The sequence below is a fragment of the Chlorocebus sabaeus genome, chromosome 23, assembly GCF_047675955.1.
Source record: "Chlorocebus sabaeus isolate Y175 chromosome 23, mChlSab1.0.hap1, whole genome shotgun sequence".
Classification (NCBI taxonomy): Eukaryota; Metazoa; Chordata; class Mammalia; order Primates; family Cercopithecidae; genus Chlorocebus; species Chlorocebus sabaeus.
In genome coordinates this window covers 21718606-21737145 of record NC_132926.1, presented here as the reverse complement: position 1 = coordinate 21737145, position 18540 = coordinate 21718606, and the positions used below count along the sequence as shown (strand labels likewise).

The window sequence follows — 18540 nt, the reverse complement described above, 5'->3', positions numbered from 1 at the left end:
AAATTCTTATCCTGAACCAAAGTTGAGGAATAAGAATAACAATTATCCTAATAGCAGAAGCCACTGTTAACTGAATATTTCCTCTCTGCCAGTTGCTGTGCTAAGGGCTTTGTGTATGCTGACACTTAATCTTAGAAAAGAAAAACCCTTTGATATAGATATTATAATTTTATTTTATGGATGTGGAAACAGGCTCAGAGAGGTGAATTAATTTACCCAAGGTCATATGGGTTGTAATTTGCAGAACCCCAATTCAAACCCAGATCTGTCAAATTCCAAAGTCCCTGTTCTTACCTACAATGCAATATAGGCACTTAAAAAAATTGATCTTAATTAAATCATATTCACCTTCCTGAAACAGAGCACAATCTTGATTTTGATGCTATTTTACAAAGATTTTTTTTTTTTTAAAAAAACCAACAACAACACTGGTGAATTTAACTAGCACTCAAAAAAAAAAAAAAAAAAAAAAAAAAAAGAAAAAGTTTCCCAATTTAAATTTCTCTAGTCCTTCTTTATCACACACACAAAATAAAATTCCTCAGGATGAAGATGCTTATTTCTTTGGTCATTTCTAGACAATATATTTTCTAGCGCAGCGGAGATATTTACTAGTAGCATGGAACATGAGATACTTACATATAACCCTTAAATTTGTTGAGGTGGTTGTTGGGTTTCTCACACACGATGGTATTGTGGAAAAGCTCTGGTTCGAACTGTACCTCCTGTGAGAGAGAGGACTCTGTGAGTTTAATAATTCAGAGGGATCTAGTCTTAATAGGATAATTGGGAGAGCTAATCACTGTTAGAACCATTGCAAATAAGGTAATCCCTGCTTTGTCACACTTTGATAGTTGTAATGTGTCAGAAAAAAAGAGTTGAGTCCTCATTGAGGAAGAGAAAGCAAATGTCAATGAAAAGTTTGATGCAGGGCAGAGGGAGGTGACTACTGTGATTGCATTTCTCTGACCTGCCCGGGTCTGGGGCTCTAACCCAGATTTAACAGAACTTACTGCAATGATGGAATGTTCTGAGTCTGCATTGTGCAGTATGGAAGCCACTAATCACATGTGGCTATTGAGCACTTGAAGTTTGGTAGTTTGACCAAGGAATTGTTTTCTTTAAAAATTTAATTTGGGCCGGGCGCGGTGGCTCATGCCTGTAATCCCAGCACTTTGGGAGGCCGAGGTGGGTGGATCACAAGGTCAGGAGATCGAGACCATGGTGAAACCCCGTCTCTACTAAAAACAGAAAAAATTAGCCGGGCGAGGTGGCGGGCGCCTGTAGTCCCAGCTACTTGGGAGGCTGAGGCAGGAGAATGGCGTGAACCCGGGAGGCGGAGCTTGCAGTGAGCTGAGATTGCGCCACTGCACTCCAGCCTGGGCGACACAGCGAGACTCCGTCTCAAAAAAAAAAAAAAAAAATTTAATTTGATTTTAATTAAGCTTAAATAGCTACATGTGGCTAGTGGTTATCACATTGGACACCATAGAAATAGATTATTAAAAAGAAGGCATTATAAATCATACCACAGAGAGGTATCCACAGCTAAAATGCTTGTGTATGTAATACTTCCAGGGTTTAAAAAATATATATCCATTGGCTGGGCATGGTGGCTCATGACTATAATCGCAGCACTTTGGGAGGCTGAGGCAGGCAGATCACCTGAGGTCAGGAGTTCAAGACCAGCCTGGTGAAACCCTGTTGCTACTAAAAATACAAAAATTAGCCAGGCATGGTGGTGTGTGCCTCTAATCTCAGCTACTCAGGAGGTTGAGGCACGAGAATCGCTTGAACCTAGGAACTGGAGGTTGCAGTGAGCCAAGATTGCACCATTGCACTCCAGCCTGGCAGAGCAAGACTGTCTCAAAACAAACAAACAAACAAATATATATACACACAAACACACACACACACACACACACACACAGACATATATGTATATCTCCACACCCACATATATTTGTGTAGGTATATACACGTGTATTTACACATTTTAACAATGAGATTTAGTGTTCATAAATCTTGAACATTTTTACATGTTGTTAAATTTTTCTACATCTTTATTAACATCTGCACAAAAACCTGTTGTATGAATATGTGGCAGGCCAGGTCTCACTAACGCAGGCCTCCATTACAACTGTCCCAGCACTGAGTAGCTAGATTGAACATTAAAAGCTGATTGAGCCAGTATCCTTATACAAAGGCTGGAATGTAACAAAGATCCCACCAAGGTTGCCTAGGCTTTTCCTGGGCCTTGAAGCATGAGAAGATAATGAAGGAATTCTTAACAGGACCCTTTTCAGGATGAAACAAGTTTCAATGGGGGTCTGAAGAAATTCCCCAGGCCTCCACAAACAAGTTTAACGGTGTCTGAAGGAACTCCCCAAATCCTTATGATTTGTCAGGAGACAAGATAAGGTAATCACCCCAGCACCTAGACTCATTTAGATTAAGTAAACTTACTGAGGGTCCAGAAGTAGGTCTTCAGGACTCAGACCTTAGTTATAGATTAAAAGAACTTAATCACTTATGTCTTCAGATGAACGCACACTTACACGTAGACATATAGCTTAGAAGGTATATAAATTCTGGAAAACTTTGTAATTTTGAGTTAGTCTGGCAATAACTTCCAGGCCTTCTCCCTGTAACCTGTTAGAAAAATAAAAACTCTCTTCCTCCCCAGTTCATCTGCATCTCGTTATTGGGCCACGAGAAATAGCAGCCCAACCCTCAGTTTGGTCCAGGAACAAAATTGAGCATATTTCCTTTAATCATTTCGCCATTGAATAGGTATAGTGTTTCAATTTGTTTTGCTATTATAAAAATGCTGTGAAAATAGTAGCTAATAGAACAAAATAAATAGCATTTACTGAACTCTTATTTCTGCCGGACACTGCAATGAGAACTTTATATATTATTTATTTTCAAGCTTACCATCATTCGGTGAAGCAGGAACTTTAATTTGCCTCTCTTTAGAGATGGGAAATCTGTGACTGAAAGGTAAAGAAGGCTCCCCATGTTTAAATCTCATGGACTGGGATTTTATTCCAAGTTAAACTGCAGACCCTCTACTCCTTACTTGCACAGCACATTGCTTCCTGGTGAACAGTCTTGTAGCTAAATATTTTAAACACATCATTGATTCTTTACTTTTTAAAGGCATTTTTCTTGCACAAGCTCTTTTAGTCCGATGGGGGTAAAACACAACTTGAGGTGGGGAGATCTTGCTTTCTGACTCTCCTCTACATTGACTAATACTACGTTCAACTCATGAGCCTTCGTTTATTCATCTGTAGAATGGAGCTAACATCACCTGCCCTGCCCATCTTAATTGTGCCTCAGAAAACAGAATCTATGTGGAAAAGTGTTGAAACATGTAACATTCCACCCAAACAGAAGGCAGCAGTGGTAAAGGTGGGATTAGAAATGGTTTCCTGGGTAGAGCTTTTAGCAAGGGGTGTGAGTTTATCACTGAAAGCTTCAAGGTACAACTGTTCAAAGGGGCAAATTGATTCAAAGAAGTGATAGCATTTTCTGGCTTCGTGTAAATATACTGTCCATTGGATCTGAGGGGGTGCCAACATAAATAAACTCTCTACTCACTTGAAATAAATTACCCATCCAGGAGTTTCTAAAAATACGGCCCTTTTCCCTCCAGGTATTGATTCTTTCAGGGACAAACACTTGCTGAGCTCTGAGATGATGACAAATTATGCTGTAATTTGTCAGCTGCTTTCATGCCCCTGATTAAGCCGTGTGCTTCACTCCTGATCCACACCACTCAGCTCAGTGCTGGGTCTCTAAATCCAAACTTATTTCAGATATGACTGGCAGTGGGGTCTGAGCACTAATGATCCCTCTGTAATGCCTCGGAGTCCCTGCCGCCCGTTTAATCACACCCCCCGGGCCCCAGCAATGGTGAAGTTTGACTCTTGTTCCTCTGTTGGGGCTTCCTAGCCACCTCCCTCCTGAAATGTCCCTTCCTCCTGCTGTGTTCTCCTTTTCTGCTGAGCACAGGAGGACTTTTGCCCCTATCTTCCTCTTTTCATGGAGAGGTGACCCTGCTCTTTCTAGCTACTTATTCCCTGGGCTCTCTTCTTCAGTTGGAGGAAGAGGAGCTGTGGACAGGGGCACATGGGTCCTGCTGGCTGCAATGATAACCACTGAGACCCTGCTTGCTTTTAAGGATTTGCTGTATTTCCCTGCAAGGCAACTGCTGGGCCAGCCCAAGACACAGAGAGTTGCCCAGCCTTACAAACCTGTCAGGGTTCTTATTTATTTATTTATTTGAGACAGGGTCGTACTCTGTCACCCAGGCTGGAGTGCAGTGGTATGATCACAGCTCACTGGCCTCGACTTCCTGGGTTCAAACAATCTTCCCAACTCAGTCTCTTGAGTAGCTGGGATTACAGGTGTGAACCACCAGACCTGACTGATTTTATATTTTATAAAATGAAATTATATATGTATATATTATATATACATATATAAATATATATGTGTATGTGTATATATATTATAGAGATGGGGGTCTTACTATGTTCCCTAGACTGGTCTCAAACTTCTGAGCTTAAGTGATCCTCCTGCCTCAACCTCCCACAGTGCTGGTATTACAGGTGTGAGCCATCATGCCTGGCCAGGGTTCTTATTTTAACATTGTTCAGGAGTTTCTGATTCCCTTGTGAGATGGTGTAATGTCCTCTCACCACCCTGTAGTTTTTCTTAACTTATGGATGAAGCTTGCCTCACTGGCCACTTCTTTTTGACTCAGCCTGTTATCTAAGCAACTGCCCTTTGATGAAAGTCTCGCTATCCAGCAAAAGACCTAGGGAGCCATTAAGACACAGGAAAAGACCAGTCCCTTCTAGAGAAGATTGTGTATCTCTGCAGCGCTTTAGGTCAGACCTACCTATCTGAAGCACTTACTATGTGCCAGACACCTGTCATTCAGTTCTCACAAAAACCTAAAGAGGTTTGGACAGACGTGCAGATGGAGACTAAATTAAAATGTCTCATGATTGGTAAGTAACAGAGCCAGGATTGCCATTCACATCGTCAGATTCTAAAGTCATTGTTGTCGTCGTCATCATCATCATCATCGTCACCTTTTATTCCTCCTCTCCTGTTATTATTATTCTGCAGCACTTACTAAATGCTCGTTGTGTAGTAAGAATCAACTAGTATTTTATACATGCCATCTTCTTCAATTCTTACCATAATTCTATCAGGTAGGTACCATCATTATCCCGATTTTACAGATAAAGGAATTGAGGCTTAGGGAGAATCTGTGATTTCCCCAGTGCCCTCCAGCCAGCAAAGCAGGACAGCAGGCTTTAACCTTAGCACCACTCACTCCCTAAGAGCCTGCTCCTTAACCACAGTGTTATTTGGATGCAGAGAGGAAAGATGAGTAATTAAGCTCTCCTCTTGGCCCTATTTCTTTTCTATATTCGTTACTCAATACCTCTGAAGGACCTAATGAATACATCCTGTAATATATAGTTGAAAATATACAAAAATTATAATGAATAAGCAATGCAATGTGTTATGTCTTCCAAGTACATTTGCATTTTAAAGTAAGTACCTACAAAGGGTAAGGGTTAAAGTTAAGGCATTTTTTTGATAATTTTTATTTTTTAGCATTTAAGAGTTTTTTTGGCTACTCCCTCTATGAAGCTCACTCTAATCCCCACAGAAGGGTCTGCCCCAGCCTATCAGAATTGCTCCTTTTCATGTGCTGCCACCACTGCTGCTATTTCCATTGAACACCTCTGCCTAGATCTGTGCATCCTCTGGTAGACTGTCATCTTCCTCTGGGGCATCTCGTTTAATATCTTGTTTTTGCAGGCACACCATAAAGATGTGTTGAGGTAAGGCTAGTACTGGAGAGGGTGATGTTAGAAGCGTATATTTTGAAAGGTGATGGGTGAGGAGATACAAAGCAGACCTCACTGTAAAGGCCATAGAAAAAGCCCCAGGTACAGTCTTAACTTTGATTGATGGGAGTAAGATCCCTTCTTTTATGGGACTTCTTTGGCTCAACAAATTAAAAATGTAGTCACGGTCCTAGATCCCACCTTGGGCCAGTCTAGTCTCCCGTTCATTCATGCGTGCATTCAAGCTTTTATTTACTATCTATGATAGAGGAGTCATATGGGACGGTAAGTGAGAATCAAGGGAAGAAAGGGGTGATTAACACAAATCAATGATTGCAGCCATAAGACAACTCAAAGTTCCCAGATCAGCTCAGATGTGTCAATAGCGGTATCTTTGTGAGTAAAGGAAAGTGGGCCTGGTGCCAGGGCGTAATCAGTGCCCAGGGTTGAGGTCCTCCTCACTCACCTGTGTCCCAGGTGCAGCAAGCCTGGCATCTTAGGCTGGCATATATTCCATTAGCTAGAATAGGCCATTTCCCTTGTGCTTGACTCAAGTTTTACTTTTCTAGGCTTATTTCCTTTTATTCTTTACAATTAATGATCAAATTGATCAACACTTGTGATTAAATAAATGTATGAATGATCTTTTGGAATTGTTTGTAATGGATAGCTGTTTTCTGGCTACACATCTTCTGTTTCATCCTTTTTCTGTAAACTCTTGGCTTTCTTGTGGGAAACTGCCAATCCTCTCTGGTTTATAATTGTGATGAGAATGTAAGTAGTGATGCCCTGTCCATTAAACTCTCCCACTGTGGGGCTTTGACTTGTGTGGAATGACTCAAGGGAGGAACAGAAAGAAGGAGACTGTTAAGTAATTCTTGCGACCAAGCTGTTTCTGTAAGCCAGTGGTTCCTGATTGGTAGATTAAGCTACTGCATCTTGTCTACAAATCCCCTATATGCTCCCAAATGCTGTCTGTCGACAGAGTGAAAATAAGTCTCACATAGGCATGTACCACTATCTTTCAGATTTCTGAAGGAATTATTGAGATTAATAAATTAAAATTTCATTTACAAATTCACTAGATTCAATGTAACTCTTGGTTTTAATGTATGTTATTAAATAATGGACATTGAAAGGACAATTCTTTTTTTTTTTTATAGTCACAAAGGGTCTTTTTTTTTTTTTTTTTTAAATGGAACCCATAGTCATAAAGTTCTTACAGGATTAGAAGAACATCTTAGACCACTTTGAAATCCGTCTGTGTCCATTAGGAAGTATCACTCATGAAAGATTTTGTCGACTGAAGAAAGGGAAACCAACAAAACCCTTTCCTCAAACATAGAAATCATTTATGTATTTAGTTTTTACCAAGAGTCAAGAATATTTACCAAAAAAACGGGTTGGATTAGTGACTGCCATGCTTCTGTGAAGCTCTTGGTGTCTGTTTCTACATGATTCCCAGGCTAGAGGATTACCAAGGAGAGCCACCGCCACCTGGGGATGAGGATAACAAAATGGCGGCACTGACCCCGCTGTGTGGACTGCTCACCTGACTGTGCCAAGGACTAGGGGTTATAGGGTGGGCAAACCATGCCAACCAAGGAAGCTACACAGGAGGTATGTTGCAACCTTGGAAGAACACTAAAGTGTTTTTCATTTTAAGTTATCAGTTGTCTAAATGGTGAAAGCAAATGTTCTCCACACCCCAGCAGCTGAGCTAGGTGATTGAGGTTTTCTTCCTGGTATACAAATTGAGCAACCCTCTGATTTCTGAGAATCCTATCTGAAAAGTAATGACAGTTACCAGCATTTGATAACCTTTCTGCTTCCTGGTAGGTGAAGGTTCTTTTCAAGATAACCCACAACAGGGTGACTGGCAGTTACTTTCCTCTGGCTCTGGATGAGGAAATCATTTGCATATTCAATCACTCTAGAGGTCCCTGCCTGCCCTAGTGATTCACCTACAAAAGCAGGCAGATTGGGCGGGAGGGCTGAGGGAGACTCTGTCCTAAGGAATCTTTTTTTACAGTTTGAGTTCCCTTTTGTCAAGTGGACAAATACTCTGTTTCCCAGTTGGGCTGACTAAAAGTAATCTTGAGACCTTGCTATGGCATTTCCCAAACATATAGGGCATGGGCTTGGATGCCAAGCAAATACTGGAAATGGGATGGTTTCTTCTTTCATTTCTAAAAGGAACTAATTGTTGGCAGAATTGTTAACAATTGTCTGTGTAATTCCCTGTAAGAGCATGCAGTCGCACCCTGTATCTCTCTTGTTTACTCCTGGGCCCCCAGAGCATGCTACAGCATCTAGCACAGAGAAGGCTTTTTAATAAATATTTGATGAATGAATGTGTGAGTGGTCTGATGCCTGAAATATGGGCAGGTGCCACCAGATGGCCAGTGGCGCCTTAAGGGAGTATTACACAGACAAAACTTTTCTGTACAAATTCTTTCTTGCTGTGGATAACTGAAACACAAGAAGATGATATGAGATCCAACGTTTTGTACCTCATGTTCTGGCAAAAGAATATTAAGTTGTTCATGAGAGATATGATCACAATGTGTCACCTCTGCTGAGAAACCACAAAACAAAGATCCAAGTACAGTGTCTGGCAACAGGAGGACCTCATCAGATGTTGGTTGAGTAAATGAATTTATTGAATGGACTAGAATAGTTGAGAGTGGCAAGAGCAAAGTCCGTGGGAGCACAGACGAAGGAATGATTACCTGTGGGACACTGGTCAGAGTGTTGCCTAGGCAGGGAGAGGTCAGAAGGGAAGGACATTTTGGGAAGAGGGATAACAGTAGGGACTACAGGAGAGAGACAGAGGGTATTAAGCCCCCTTCCTTAAGGATGAATGACCATGGTCACACATAAGTTAGGTTTAAGTACTTCTGATGAGTCATAGATAAATGGATATTTATTGCTGTGCTGTTCAGAACTCTCACACCCCACAGAACAATTTCAAACATGAGTCCTTTGTTTCTGGACAGAGTTAATTTGTCTAGGAATGGGTACATGATACCAGCCAGGCCAGTCAGCCTCTTTCCCGAGGATGCTTTTCAATCTAGACATCGGGGAAGGTTGCCAGACCCTCTCTGGGGGTTAAGCTATAAAGCACAAGTACTACTGGTACCACGTTTCATTTCACATGAAGGAAGTTGGTTTGAAAGATTGAAGCCAAACATACCGCAAGAAACATAGACAAGAGATGGACATTGTACTGATGGATTCTGAAGTCCTCATTCCGCATGAACCTAAGGTCCAACCCACCCCATATTTTTCTAATAAATTTATTTTTTTGGTCCACATTATTTTGAATTACAGTTCTGTCACATGTAACCAAGAGTCTTAACTAATCCATATAACATATTAGATTGGTATGGTTTTCATTTGAGATATCAAATGCTTCCCACATTGACCTTAAATACCCACAATTGGTTAAGACAGTGAAGGCCAATACTAAAATGTAAATACGTTGTCTTGGGTAATGGAGGTAGTAGGAAGGAGAAAACTTTAAGATATAATTCATTAATACCTTAGGTTATCACCCATAACTTTAAGATATAATCCATTAATATTTCACCTTTCGGGCTGGGCACGGTGGCTCACGCCCATAATCCCAGTAGTTTGGGAGGTCAAGGAGGATGGATCACAAGGTCAGGAGTTTGAGACCAGCCTGGCCAACATAGTGAAACCCTGTCTCTACTAAAAATACGAAAAATTAGCCAGGCATGGTAGCAGGTGCCTGTAATCCCAGCTATCTGGGAGGCTGAGGCAGGAGAATCACTTGAACCCAGGAGGTGGAGGTTGCAGTGAGCTGAGATTGAGCCACTGCACTCAAGCCTGGGCAACAGTGCAAGACTCCATCTCAAACAAAACAAAACAAAACAAAAACAAACAAACAAAATTTCATCTTTCACATAACCTAGCAGAGTTTCCTCATAAGGCTCTAAAGGAAAAGACCTTTTAATAGAAGTGTTCTAATAATGCTAGACATTGGGAAGAGGGGATGTTGTATGGGTGTGTGAGGAGAGTGTGTACCCACATGCAAGTAGAAGACTGGAGGAGATCACCACAAGGAGGCCAGAAGTCTATAGAAAATAACAGTTTTTCATAGGGTTGTCCCATCACCATCAAGTTATTATTGTTATAAATAATTAAACCTAACATTTATAGAGCTTTATAATTTTCATACAGATGAAAATTATATTCATTTGAGAAATAAAAATACATATAGAGAAAGTTAAGAATATTTCCAGCAATGGGAGAAATAAACAGGTACATCAGAACCGAGTTCTAATTTGGGCTCAACACTATATGACCCGGATAATCTTTGACAAATTTGATCTCTCCGAAGTTATTTTCTCATCTCTAATATGTTGCTAGTTCCTACCATTTCAACCTCATAGAATTTCTGTGAGTGCTAAATATCAAAAGGGGGGGTGTAGTGCAGTGGACAGGGAATTTGCCTGATATGGGAAAAAGATTACATATTTAATATTGATGAGGTGCAGTACCAAACCTCTATTCTTGAATTTGAAGTGTCAGCATGAATCCAGATGTATTTAATCTTAAAAATGTCCTAGTCCTGTTCATTTAAATGGCAGAGAAATAATAATCAATCCAATAGTAATAAACTCCTCTAGCATGTACTTATTGTGGTTTCTATTAAAAGGAACCAGATCTACCAAAGACCACTAACGTCATGTGAAAAGGACTCAGGAGCCACTTCTCATTTTTAAGAAGCTCCCACTGGCTAGAGATGGGGCGATAATGAGAGACAACAAGTGCACTGATTTGACGTCAGATATTTTTAAAACCATGAGTTCATATTGATGCTAAAAAAGAAAAAACCCACTGAACACCTTTGGAGGATCCTAGGCAACCAATTCATTATTTTGAAAAGTGAATGAGAGGAAAGACTCAAAGACATCCATTTTCTCTACAGAGGGGACACCTCACAGTGACCCAATATTTCATGAGGTGAAATTTTTCCTTATAAACCAATTAGAACATCACTAGTTTTCCAAATCCCATTGAAGTAATGGATCTAAACAACCATCATCAACAACTATTAACAGTGAAAACAGATAGATGTTTTGTGCCTTGAGATGGTAGCACACTGCAGTTCCTATGACATAACATTGACATGCACATGCACAAATGCCAAGTCTAACCCAAATCTGACTTAGACACTAGTTCCTACTACCACGTTGTAAAAATACAGTGGTCAGAAAAACATGTTAAATGGTTCCACAGGAAGACAGCGCACTGACTATAAGAAATCATATAGGGGCCGGGCGCAGTGGCTCACACCTGTAATCCCAGCACTTTGGGAGGCCGAGGCAGATGGATCAACTGAGGTCGGGAGTTTGAGACCAGCATGACCAACGTGGAGAAACCCCATCTCTACTAAAAATACAAAATTAACTGCGCATAGTGGCACATGCCTGTAATCCCAGCTACTCTGGAGGCTGAGGCAGGAGAATCACTTGAACCCAGGAGGCAGAGGTTGTGGTGAGCTGAGATAGCACCATTGCACTCCAGCCTGGGCAACAAGAGTGAAACTCCGTCTCAGAAAAACACAAAACAATAACAAAAACAACAACAACAAAAGAAATCATACAGGACAAACAACCTGGTTTATTAAGCAACAAAAACTATGCATTAAAAAGAGAGCTAAATGGGGAACTTACAGAATAAAAGAGTTTAAAGAAATAAATCTCAATATTTGTTCTTATTTGGATCCTGATTCAAACAAATGGAAAATATTGACCACTGATTTGAAAGTTGACATCAAAGAATTGTTGTCAATTTTTAGGTATGATAGTATACTTGTATATTTTAAAAATCCTATCCTTTAGAGATACATAGTGAAATATTTACGGGTGAAATGAAATATTGAAGATCTGCTTCAAAATAATTTGCAGAGAGTAGAGGGTGGGGACATAGATAAAACAAGACGGTTATAAACTAATCATTGAAATTAGGTGATGGGTCCATAGAAATGTATCACATTATTCTCTCCAGTTTTGTATATACTTAAAAATTTCCTTTACAAAAAGTAAACAAACCCACCAAAGATCTGTGCCTGAGTTTGAATCTGAGCTCAGTTAACCTAGAAAACAGGGTTTCTTAACTGTTCTTGCCTCATTTGTTAAATGGAATAATAAAAACACCTATTTTACAGGGTTATTTGTGAGTAGTAGAAAGAAATAATAGATATAGAACACTCACTGCCTATGGCACATAGGTGTTATAATCTCTTCTTGATATTATATACTACTATGAAGTCATATTTAAAAAGAATCCTAGAAAATGTGATCTGTGCCCAACATTTAAGCACTGATCAACAGGTAGAAAGCACTAAGTTTCATTCTTAAAGGAAATTTGGAGAAGTCTGTCAGGGACAGGTCCCATTGCAAATCTAGCAGGAAAGAGGAACTTTCTCTGGTTCTTAAGGGCAGGCAAGGTTAGAAGACAGGCAGCTACCTTTGCTTTAATTGAGGTTTGGCATCACTAAAATGGGATGGTAATAAATTTCTTCCTACTGGATCTCAACTCTTTGTTGGCAAAATTCTTCTCTAAGTACCTTAAAATCAATACATACTTTCACTGCAGAGGATCCAAGCTACAGCAGCTATTCGTAACTGAGCAAATGGCTTAAAAGCACTAACCATAGTCAAAAGGGAGACTCAATGGAGACTTTTTAACCTGAGCAACAAACAGCATGATTACTACATTGATCAATGATGCTCTGGGCCAGTGCCTTTCAAACTTTCGTGTGCATGTGAATCACCTGAGGATCCTGTTAAAATGCAGATTCTGGTTCAGTCTGGGGTGGGGCCTGAGATTCCACATTTCTGACAAGCTCTCAGTGATGCTTACTGAAGTCACTGGTCCACAGATCACACTTGGCATAGCAAGTTCCCAGTTGGCCCTGGGGAATGATCTGACCCATGCTTCAGTGGGACTTCGGCCTCAGTGATTTGGAAAATAGATAGCCAGGGACATGTTCGATCTGAAACGCTAATTGGAAGCATCCATTTCTGATTCTTTGGCTTTGGTAACTGTTACATTTATTGCAATGAATGCTATATACTCCTTTCCAGGTGTTAAATTCCTAGGTTAAAACTCTTTTACAGAAGAGGTTTCAGGTATCAGAATGTCACCAAAGAGAAAACTGTACGTTTGAACTCTCTAATAAAGTCCTCTTGTCCGCTGGACAGGTGTTTAGCATAATCCTAATTTTGAAGTCCTTCCCCTTCCCCTCTTTCCCTAACAATGGGAAGCGAGAGTGAGTATCTCAAAAATAGGTCAATAATTTTATAAATTCAAAGATGGCCTGTTGGGATAAAAGTTCCAGTAGAAAAAAAAAAAAAAAGTTGATTTAGTCCAAGAAGAATTCTGAGACAAGGATTTGAAACTAACTCTTTGGCAGCCTTGAGGATAATCTGCAATGTCATGGGAGAAAGACTCTTTTAAGAAGTTCTTTAATGTTTATAATTTCATTTGAACCTAAACAGGAAAGGGAAGAATGAACTGCCTAAGCCACGAGGATTCGTCAACTTCTCTGTTACCCTTCACCTGTTGTGACCATGTCTGTACCACGATTCGGGCTAATATTTTCTGAAAAGTTCCATAGGAATGTTAATAATATTTGTACTGAAAAATAATTCTTAGGTTAAATAAATTTGGAGAGCTCAGGGCTAAAGAAAGTTTAACAGGCCTCTTGACTCTAGGTTTTCTTAGAGATGTTAATATGTTAATGAACATTGGAACCTGCAAGAGGGGACCACAGAACAAAAGCTTCTTAATGTGACTTGACCATGGATCATGGGTTTTTCAAGAACTATCTCTTGGGATAAGTGCGTAGCAGACTCTGAGAAATGCTGATCTATGGGAGCTGGGACAAAGTGTGTCTTACTGACTTTGAATTACCAGAATATAGTAATTCTCATCCTCCAGAAGATGGTAAAAATGAGTGTGGGTATATGTGTGGGGTTAGATGTTCCTAGTAATCTCTGTGGTTAGTAAAATCCCTCTTGGCAAGGTGAAGGTCTCAAAGACAGTAGGGACTTGGAGAATAAACTATCAAAAGCCATTAATACTTATTACATAAGACATCAAATTTCCAAACAAACCATATTTGTAGGTGTTCAGAATCTTTGAGATGATTAGTGAGATTTGCTCTTTCAGTGCCTCAGAGGTTTCATGTATAAAATAGGGATAGTGATGCCCACCTCCCATGGTGGCATAAGGCTTAAAATAGACAATGCATGTAAAAGAACTAGTATATAGTAAGAAGTGCCTAAATGGTAGTTTTCTTCCCATTACTAGGATAAGTGTTTTTTGGAAGCACTGGAGGTGGCACTTTTCCTTGGTTGTACAGGTTTTCAAGGAGGTGGTGGTAGGTTTATATCAAGATCATCTGGGAGAAAATTTTTTTAAATATGCACACTCAAAGCCCTACTCAGTCCTAGTGAGTCCTAATTTACTGGTGGTGATACAGAAGGATGCATATATATATTTAAAAACTTTCCCAGTGATGATTATGATATACCTTCAACACCTGTAATATACTTGCAGCAAATCCCTTAGTGGTAGCCCACCCCTCCTACAGTAGTTCCCAGATGTGTTTCTTGGGATGAAAGTTTCTTGTGCTTAAATGTTTAGAAATACTACATAATAGCACCTGTCCTTCTCCTTGCGGCTTATTAAAGTATCAGAGTTCTGCAGAACACAATATTTGAAAACTGGTAACCTACTGTCTTCTCATATTACTTGGCCTTGCAACATTTATTTTTCTTGCAACTCTCATCAACATGTTTATTCAACACATTAGGGAAATCCTATGGTATAGAGTTAGCCAGAAGCAAGTTCTATCCATACTCAGAAATCTTTCTGCCCTAAAAGTATAAGGGAGAAGCAAGGTCGCAAAGAGCAGCCAAGATGTGTCCCCCCAGGGAGCAGGCTGAGCCCACTTTCATTATCCCTGCCACCTGCTATCTGTATGTGGAAAGAATCCTGGCAACAATAAATGTGTGCTTTCAAGTAAGTATCTCTGTGTGAACTCAAGGTAACAGTTAAAGGGCCAGGGAGATGAGCTACTGAGCCTTAAAAACTGAGGCTCTGGGCACTTTCCCACTTTCCCACCAATCCCAGCACTTTGGGAGGCTGAGGCGGGCCGATCACGAGGTCAGGAGATTGAGACCATCCTGGCTAACATGGTGAAACCCTGTCTCTACTGAAAATACAAAAAATTAGCCGGGTGTGGTGGCGGGCGCCTGTAGTCCCAGCTACTCAGGAGGCTGAGGCAGGAGAATTACTTTAACCTGGGAGGCTGAGGTTGCAGTTCCACTGTACTCCAGCCTGGGTGACAGAGTGAGACTCTGTCTCAAAACAAACAAACAAACAAAAAACACCAAAAAACAAAAAACAAAACAAAACAGAAAAACTGAGACTCTGGACAAATCTGGCTTTGAAGCCTGCTCCCAAACTTCCCTGCTCAGTGACCTTGGACAAGTTATAGGACCTCCATATGCCCCAGTTTCCTTATGGAAATGGAGACAATAATAGTGCCCATCTCATTGGGTTGTTTTGAGGATAGACGAGATAATCAAGCAAAGCCCTTACTATGGAATCAATAAAAGTCTATTATTATTACCAAAATGAAAAAAAAAAAAAAAAACAAAAAAACACTCGAGCAAAGTGAGGGGGAAAATCAAGAACTGAGACAGAGTAGAGAACCCTGGAAACCTTCAAGCTCAAATAATCTCCTTCCTTTCGCATAGGAATTTATCTCTCTCTTTTTGTTTTTCTTTTTGTAAATCATCTCAGCAAGTGCTCTGTGAGAACTGAGGGTTAGAGTTGGAGAGACTTATTAAATTGACTGGTCTATAGCACCGGAGTGTGAATGTCCCTTTTACCTGACTCTTCATTCCAACTACATCCCAAACTATCTGACTAATTAATACGCAAAATGCAGTTTGGGAACTGCTGCCAAAGACAAAAAGAAAAGTCACTGGTTGAAATGAAACAACACTGAAATGACTACCAGAGAGAGAGTAAGAAAGTTTCAGAATTGGATAAAGATGTTGGGGTAGGGAGGCTAAAGGGTAGATTTATAAGTTTTACTGCTCCTAGAACTCAAAAAAAAAAAAAAAAAAGGGTAGAATAGGCCAGGCACCAGGGATCACACTTGTAATCCCCACATTTTGGGAGGCCAAGGCAGGTGGATCACTTCAGGTCAGGAGTTCGAGACCAACCTGGCCAACATGGTGAAAACCCTGTCTCTACTAAAAATACAAAAAATTAGCTAGGTGTGGTAGTGCATGCCTGTAATCCCAGCTACTCAGGAGGCTGAGGTGGGAGAATCACTTGAACCCGGTAGGCATAGATTGCACTGAGCAGAGATTGTGCCACTGTACTCTAGCTTGGGTAACAGAGCAAGACTCGGTCCTAAAAAAAAAAAAAAAAAAAAAAAAGGTAGAATAGCATAGAAAGTCTCGGAGTGCCTTGCATGTGGTCAGGCTAAGGTGTCATTCTTACATACTAAATACTCACCCATGTGCACTTACACACGTGCAAGTGCGTGTGTGTGTGTTTATAATATTTTATACATTTCTTATTGTTACTGTTGAAAAGATTTGAAAGCCTCTGGTCAAAGGGCAGGCTACAGAGTTCTGAGCCCAGAAACAGATTGTTATTGCTTGTCTAGAATGACTCTGTGAACTTAGACCAGATCTCACCCTGCCTTTTTGTGAACCCTACGGTGATTCAGCAAATGTGGCTGTAATAAGCAGAGGGTGAGCAAACTCGGAGACAGGGCCGCTGCTCAGTGATCGACTCAGAGCCTGGAGACCGGTAGGCCTGCTGATCTACAGGGGGTGGTGGTGGTTTCCATTTCCAGTGGTGGCAACTGCAGCCTCGGTAGCAGCAATGGTTCCCATTTATTGTGAGTCTCTTGGGTAGCAAACTCTTTATTCTGTGCTTTACTTTCCTTATACCATTTGAATTTCACAGCAAAACCATGGGATAGCTATTATTATTCCCAAGATATGCACGAGAGAACAGGCTTCTGAGGACCAAATCAATCACACAAAGAGGGTTTTATGAGAACTGTTTATCAGGTGCTTAGAGAGAGGCAAGGCAAGGTACAATGACCCTTGCTCCTAGAACTTAAAAACTTACTTTGAGAAGTGTGAGTCTGGAAAACTGCACTCTAGCTCATGAGGATCTCTGAGGAATAAATCATTTGTCTTCCTTCTCCCAGATCCTCTGACTCATTCAATTTCTCCCCAGCCAAAGGCTGGCAGAATGAAGAAAAGTGATAAAATTGTACTCTTTTCCCTGGTTAAAGAAAGGGACCATATTGGAAATCAACTCCCACAAGGAGAATTTTAATTGCAAATTGGAATATCACACCCGGCTTCAGTCAGTCAACACATATTGCCTATGAAAGCACTGATATTAATACCAACTGTTCACTGGTCTTTTACTATGTGCCTATCTTCATGCTAAGTAAGTCATGTACCTACCATTTAGTCTTCAAAACTACCCTATGGAAAGGGGACTATTTTTGTCCCCATTTTCCAGATGAGGGAACCAAGGTGTGAGAGGATAGTAACTTGCCCAAGGTGAGATGGCTGATGAGTAGTGGGACCTGGGCTTTGAACCCATCTCCGTCAGACCCCAGAGCCTGAGCTTTTACCCACCAAACAATCATGATTTCTCCATGATGTCTGAGGTACCGTTTATGAAGGGGTGGGGATTAAACAAAAGTGTCAATGCCACTGCACTCCAGTCTGGGTGACAGACTGAGAGCCAGTCTCTCTCTTTTTTGTTTTGTTTTGTTTTGTTTTTGAGACATAGTCTCACTTTACTGCCCAGGCTGGAGTGCAGTGGTGTGATCTTGGTTCACTGCAACCTCTGCCTCCTGGGTTCAAGCGATTCTACTGCTTCAACCTCCCGAGTAGCTGGGACTACAGGTGCCTGCCACTACCCCTGGCTATTTTTTAAATTTTTAGTAGAGACAGCGTTTCACTGTGTTGGCCAGGAGAGTCTTGAACTCCTGACCTCAAGTGATCCACCTGCCTCGGCCTGCCAAAGTGCTGGTATTACAGGTTTGAGCCATCGCACCCAGTGGAAACCCAGTCTCTTAAAAAAAAAAAAAAAAAGTATCAATGATCTCTCTCTGCCCTCAAAGAGGCCCTATTGAGAAGTTAAGGAATACACAAATGGAAACATAGTTAATGATACCTTGCTGCAATTTAGGAGGGGCAGAAGGAGTATTAGGATTAGTGGCAGGAGAGATTGCTAGGGCTGAGCTGGGCAGAGTGAGTTGGGATTGGATGAGCACAGAAGAGGAGTTGGTCCTAGGGATAATGGAACAGACATTAGACTCCTCGGTTCAGAGCAGAGAGTATAGCTTCCTCAATTGAACAGAGTGGATCCCCATTTAGAAACTCTGAGGCCTTCAGCAAGTTATTAAACTTCCCTAAGCCTCAGTTTCCTCATCTGTGATATGCAGATAATATCCATCTCAGAGGGCTGCTGGTAGGATTTGGTGTATCTAAAGTGATAGGGAAAAGGAGGCATCTACTAGTTTCCCCTCTACCCACTAGGTTTAGTTCAGTTTTCCAGTAGGGTA

General features: G+C 40.8%; 1 protein-coding gene across 2 annotated transcripts in view; it reads right to left on the bottom strand.

Moving 5' to 3' along the window:
• ATP10B (ATPase phospholipid transporting 10B (putative)) overlaps positions 1-18540 on the bottom strand; it is a 276181-nt gene that overhangs the window by 87021 nt on the left and 170620 nt on the right. For both annotated transcript variants that reach the window (XM_073010544.1, XM_073010545.1), the window contains one exon: positions 640-725. In XM_073010544.1, the coding sequence (XP_072866645.1) occupies positions 640-725 (86 nt within the window). The remainder of the gene's footprint in view (positions 1-639; positions 726-18540) is intronic.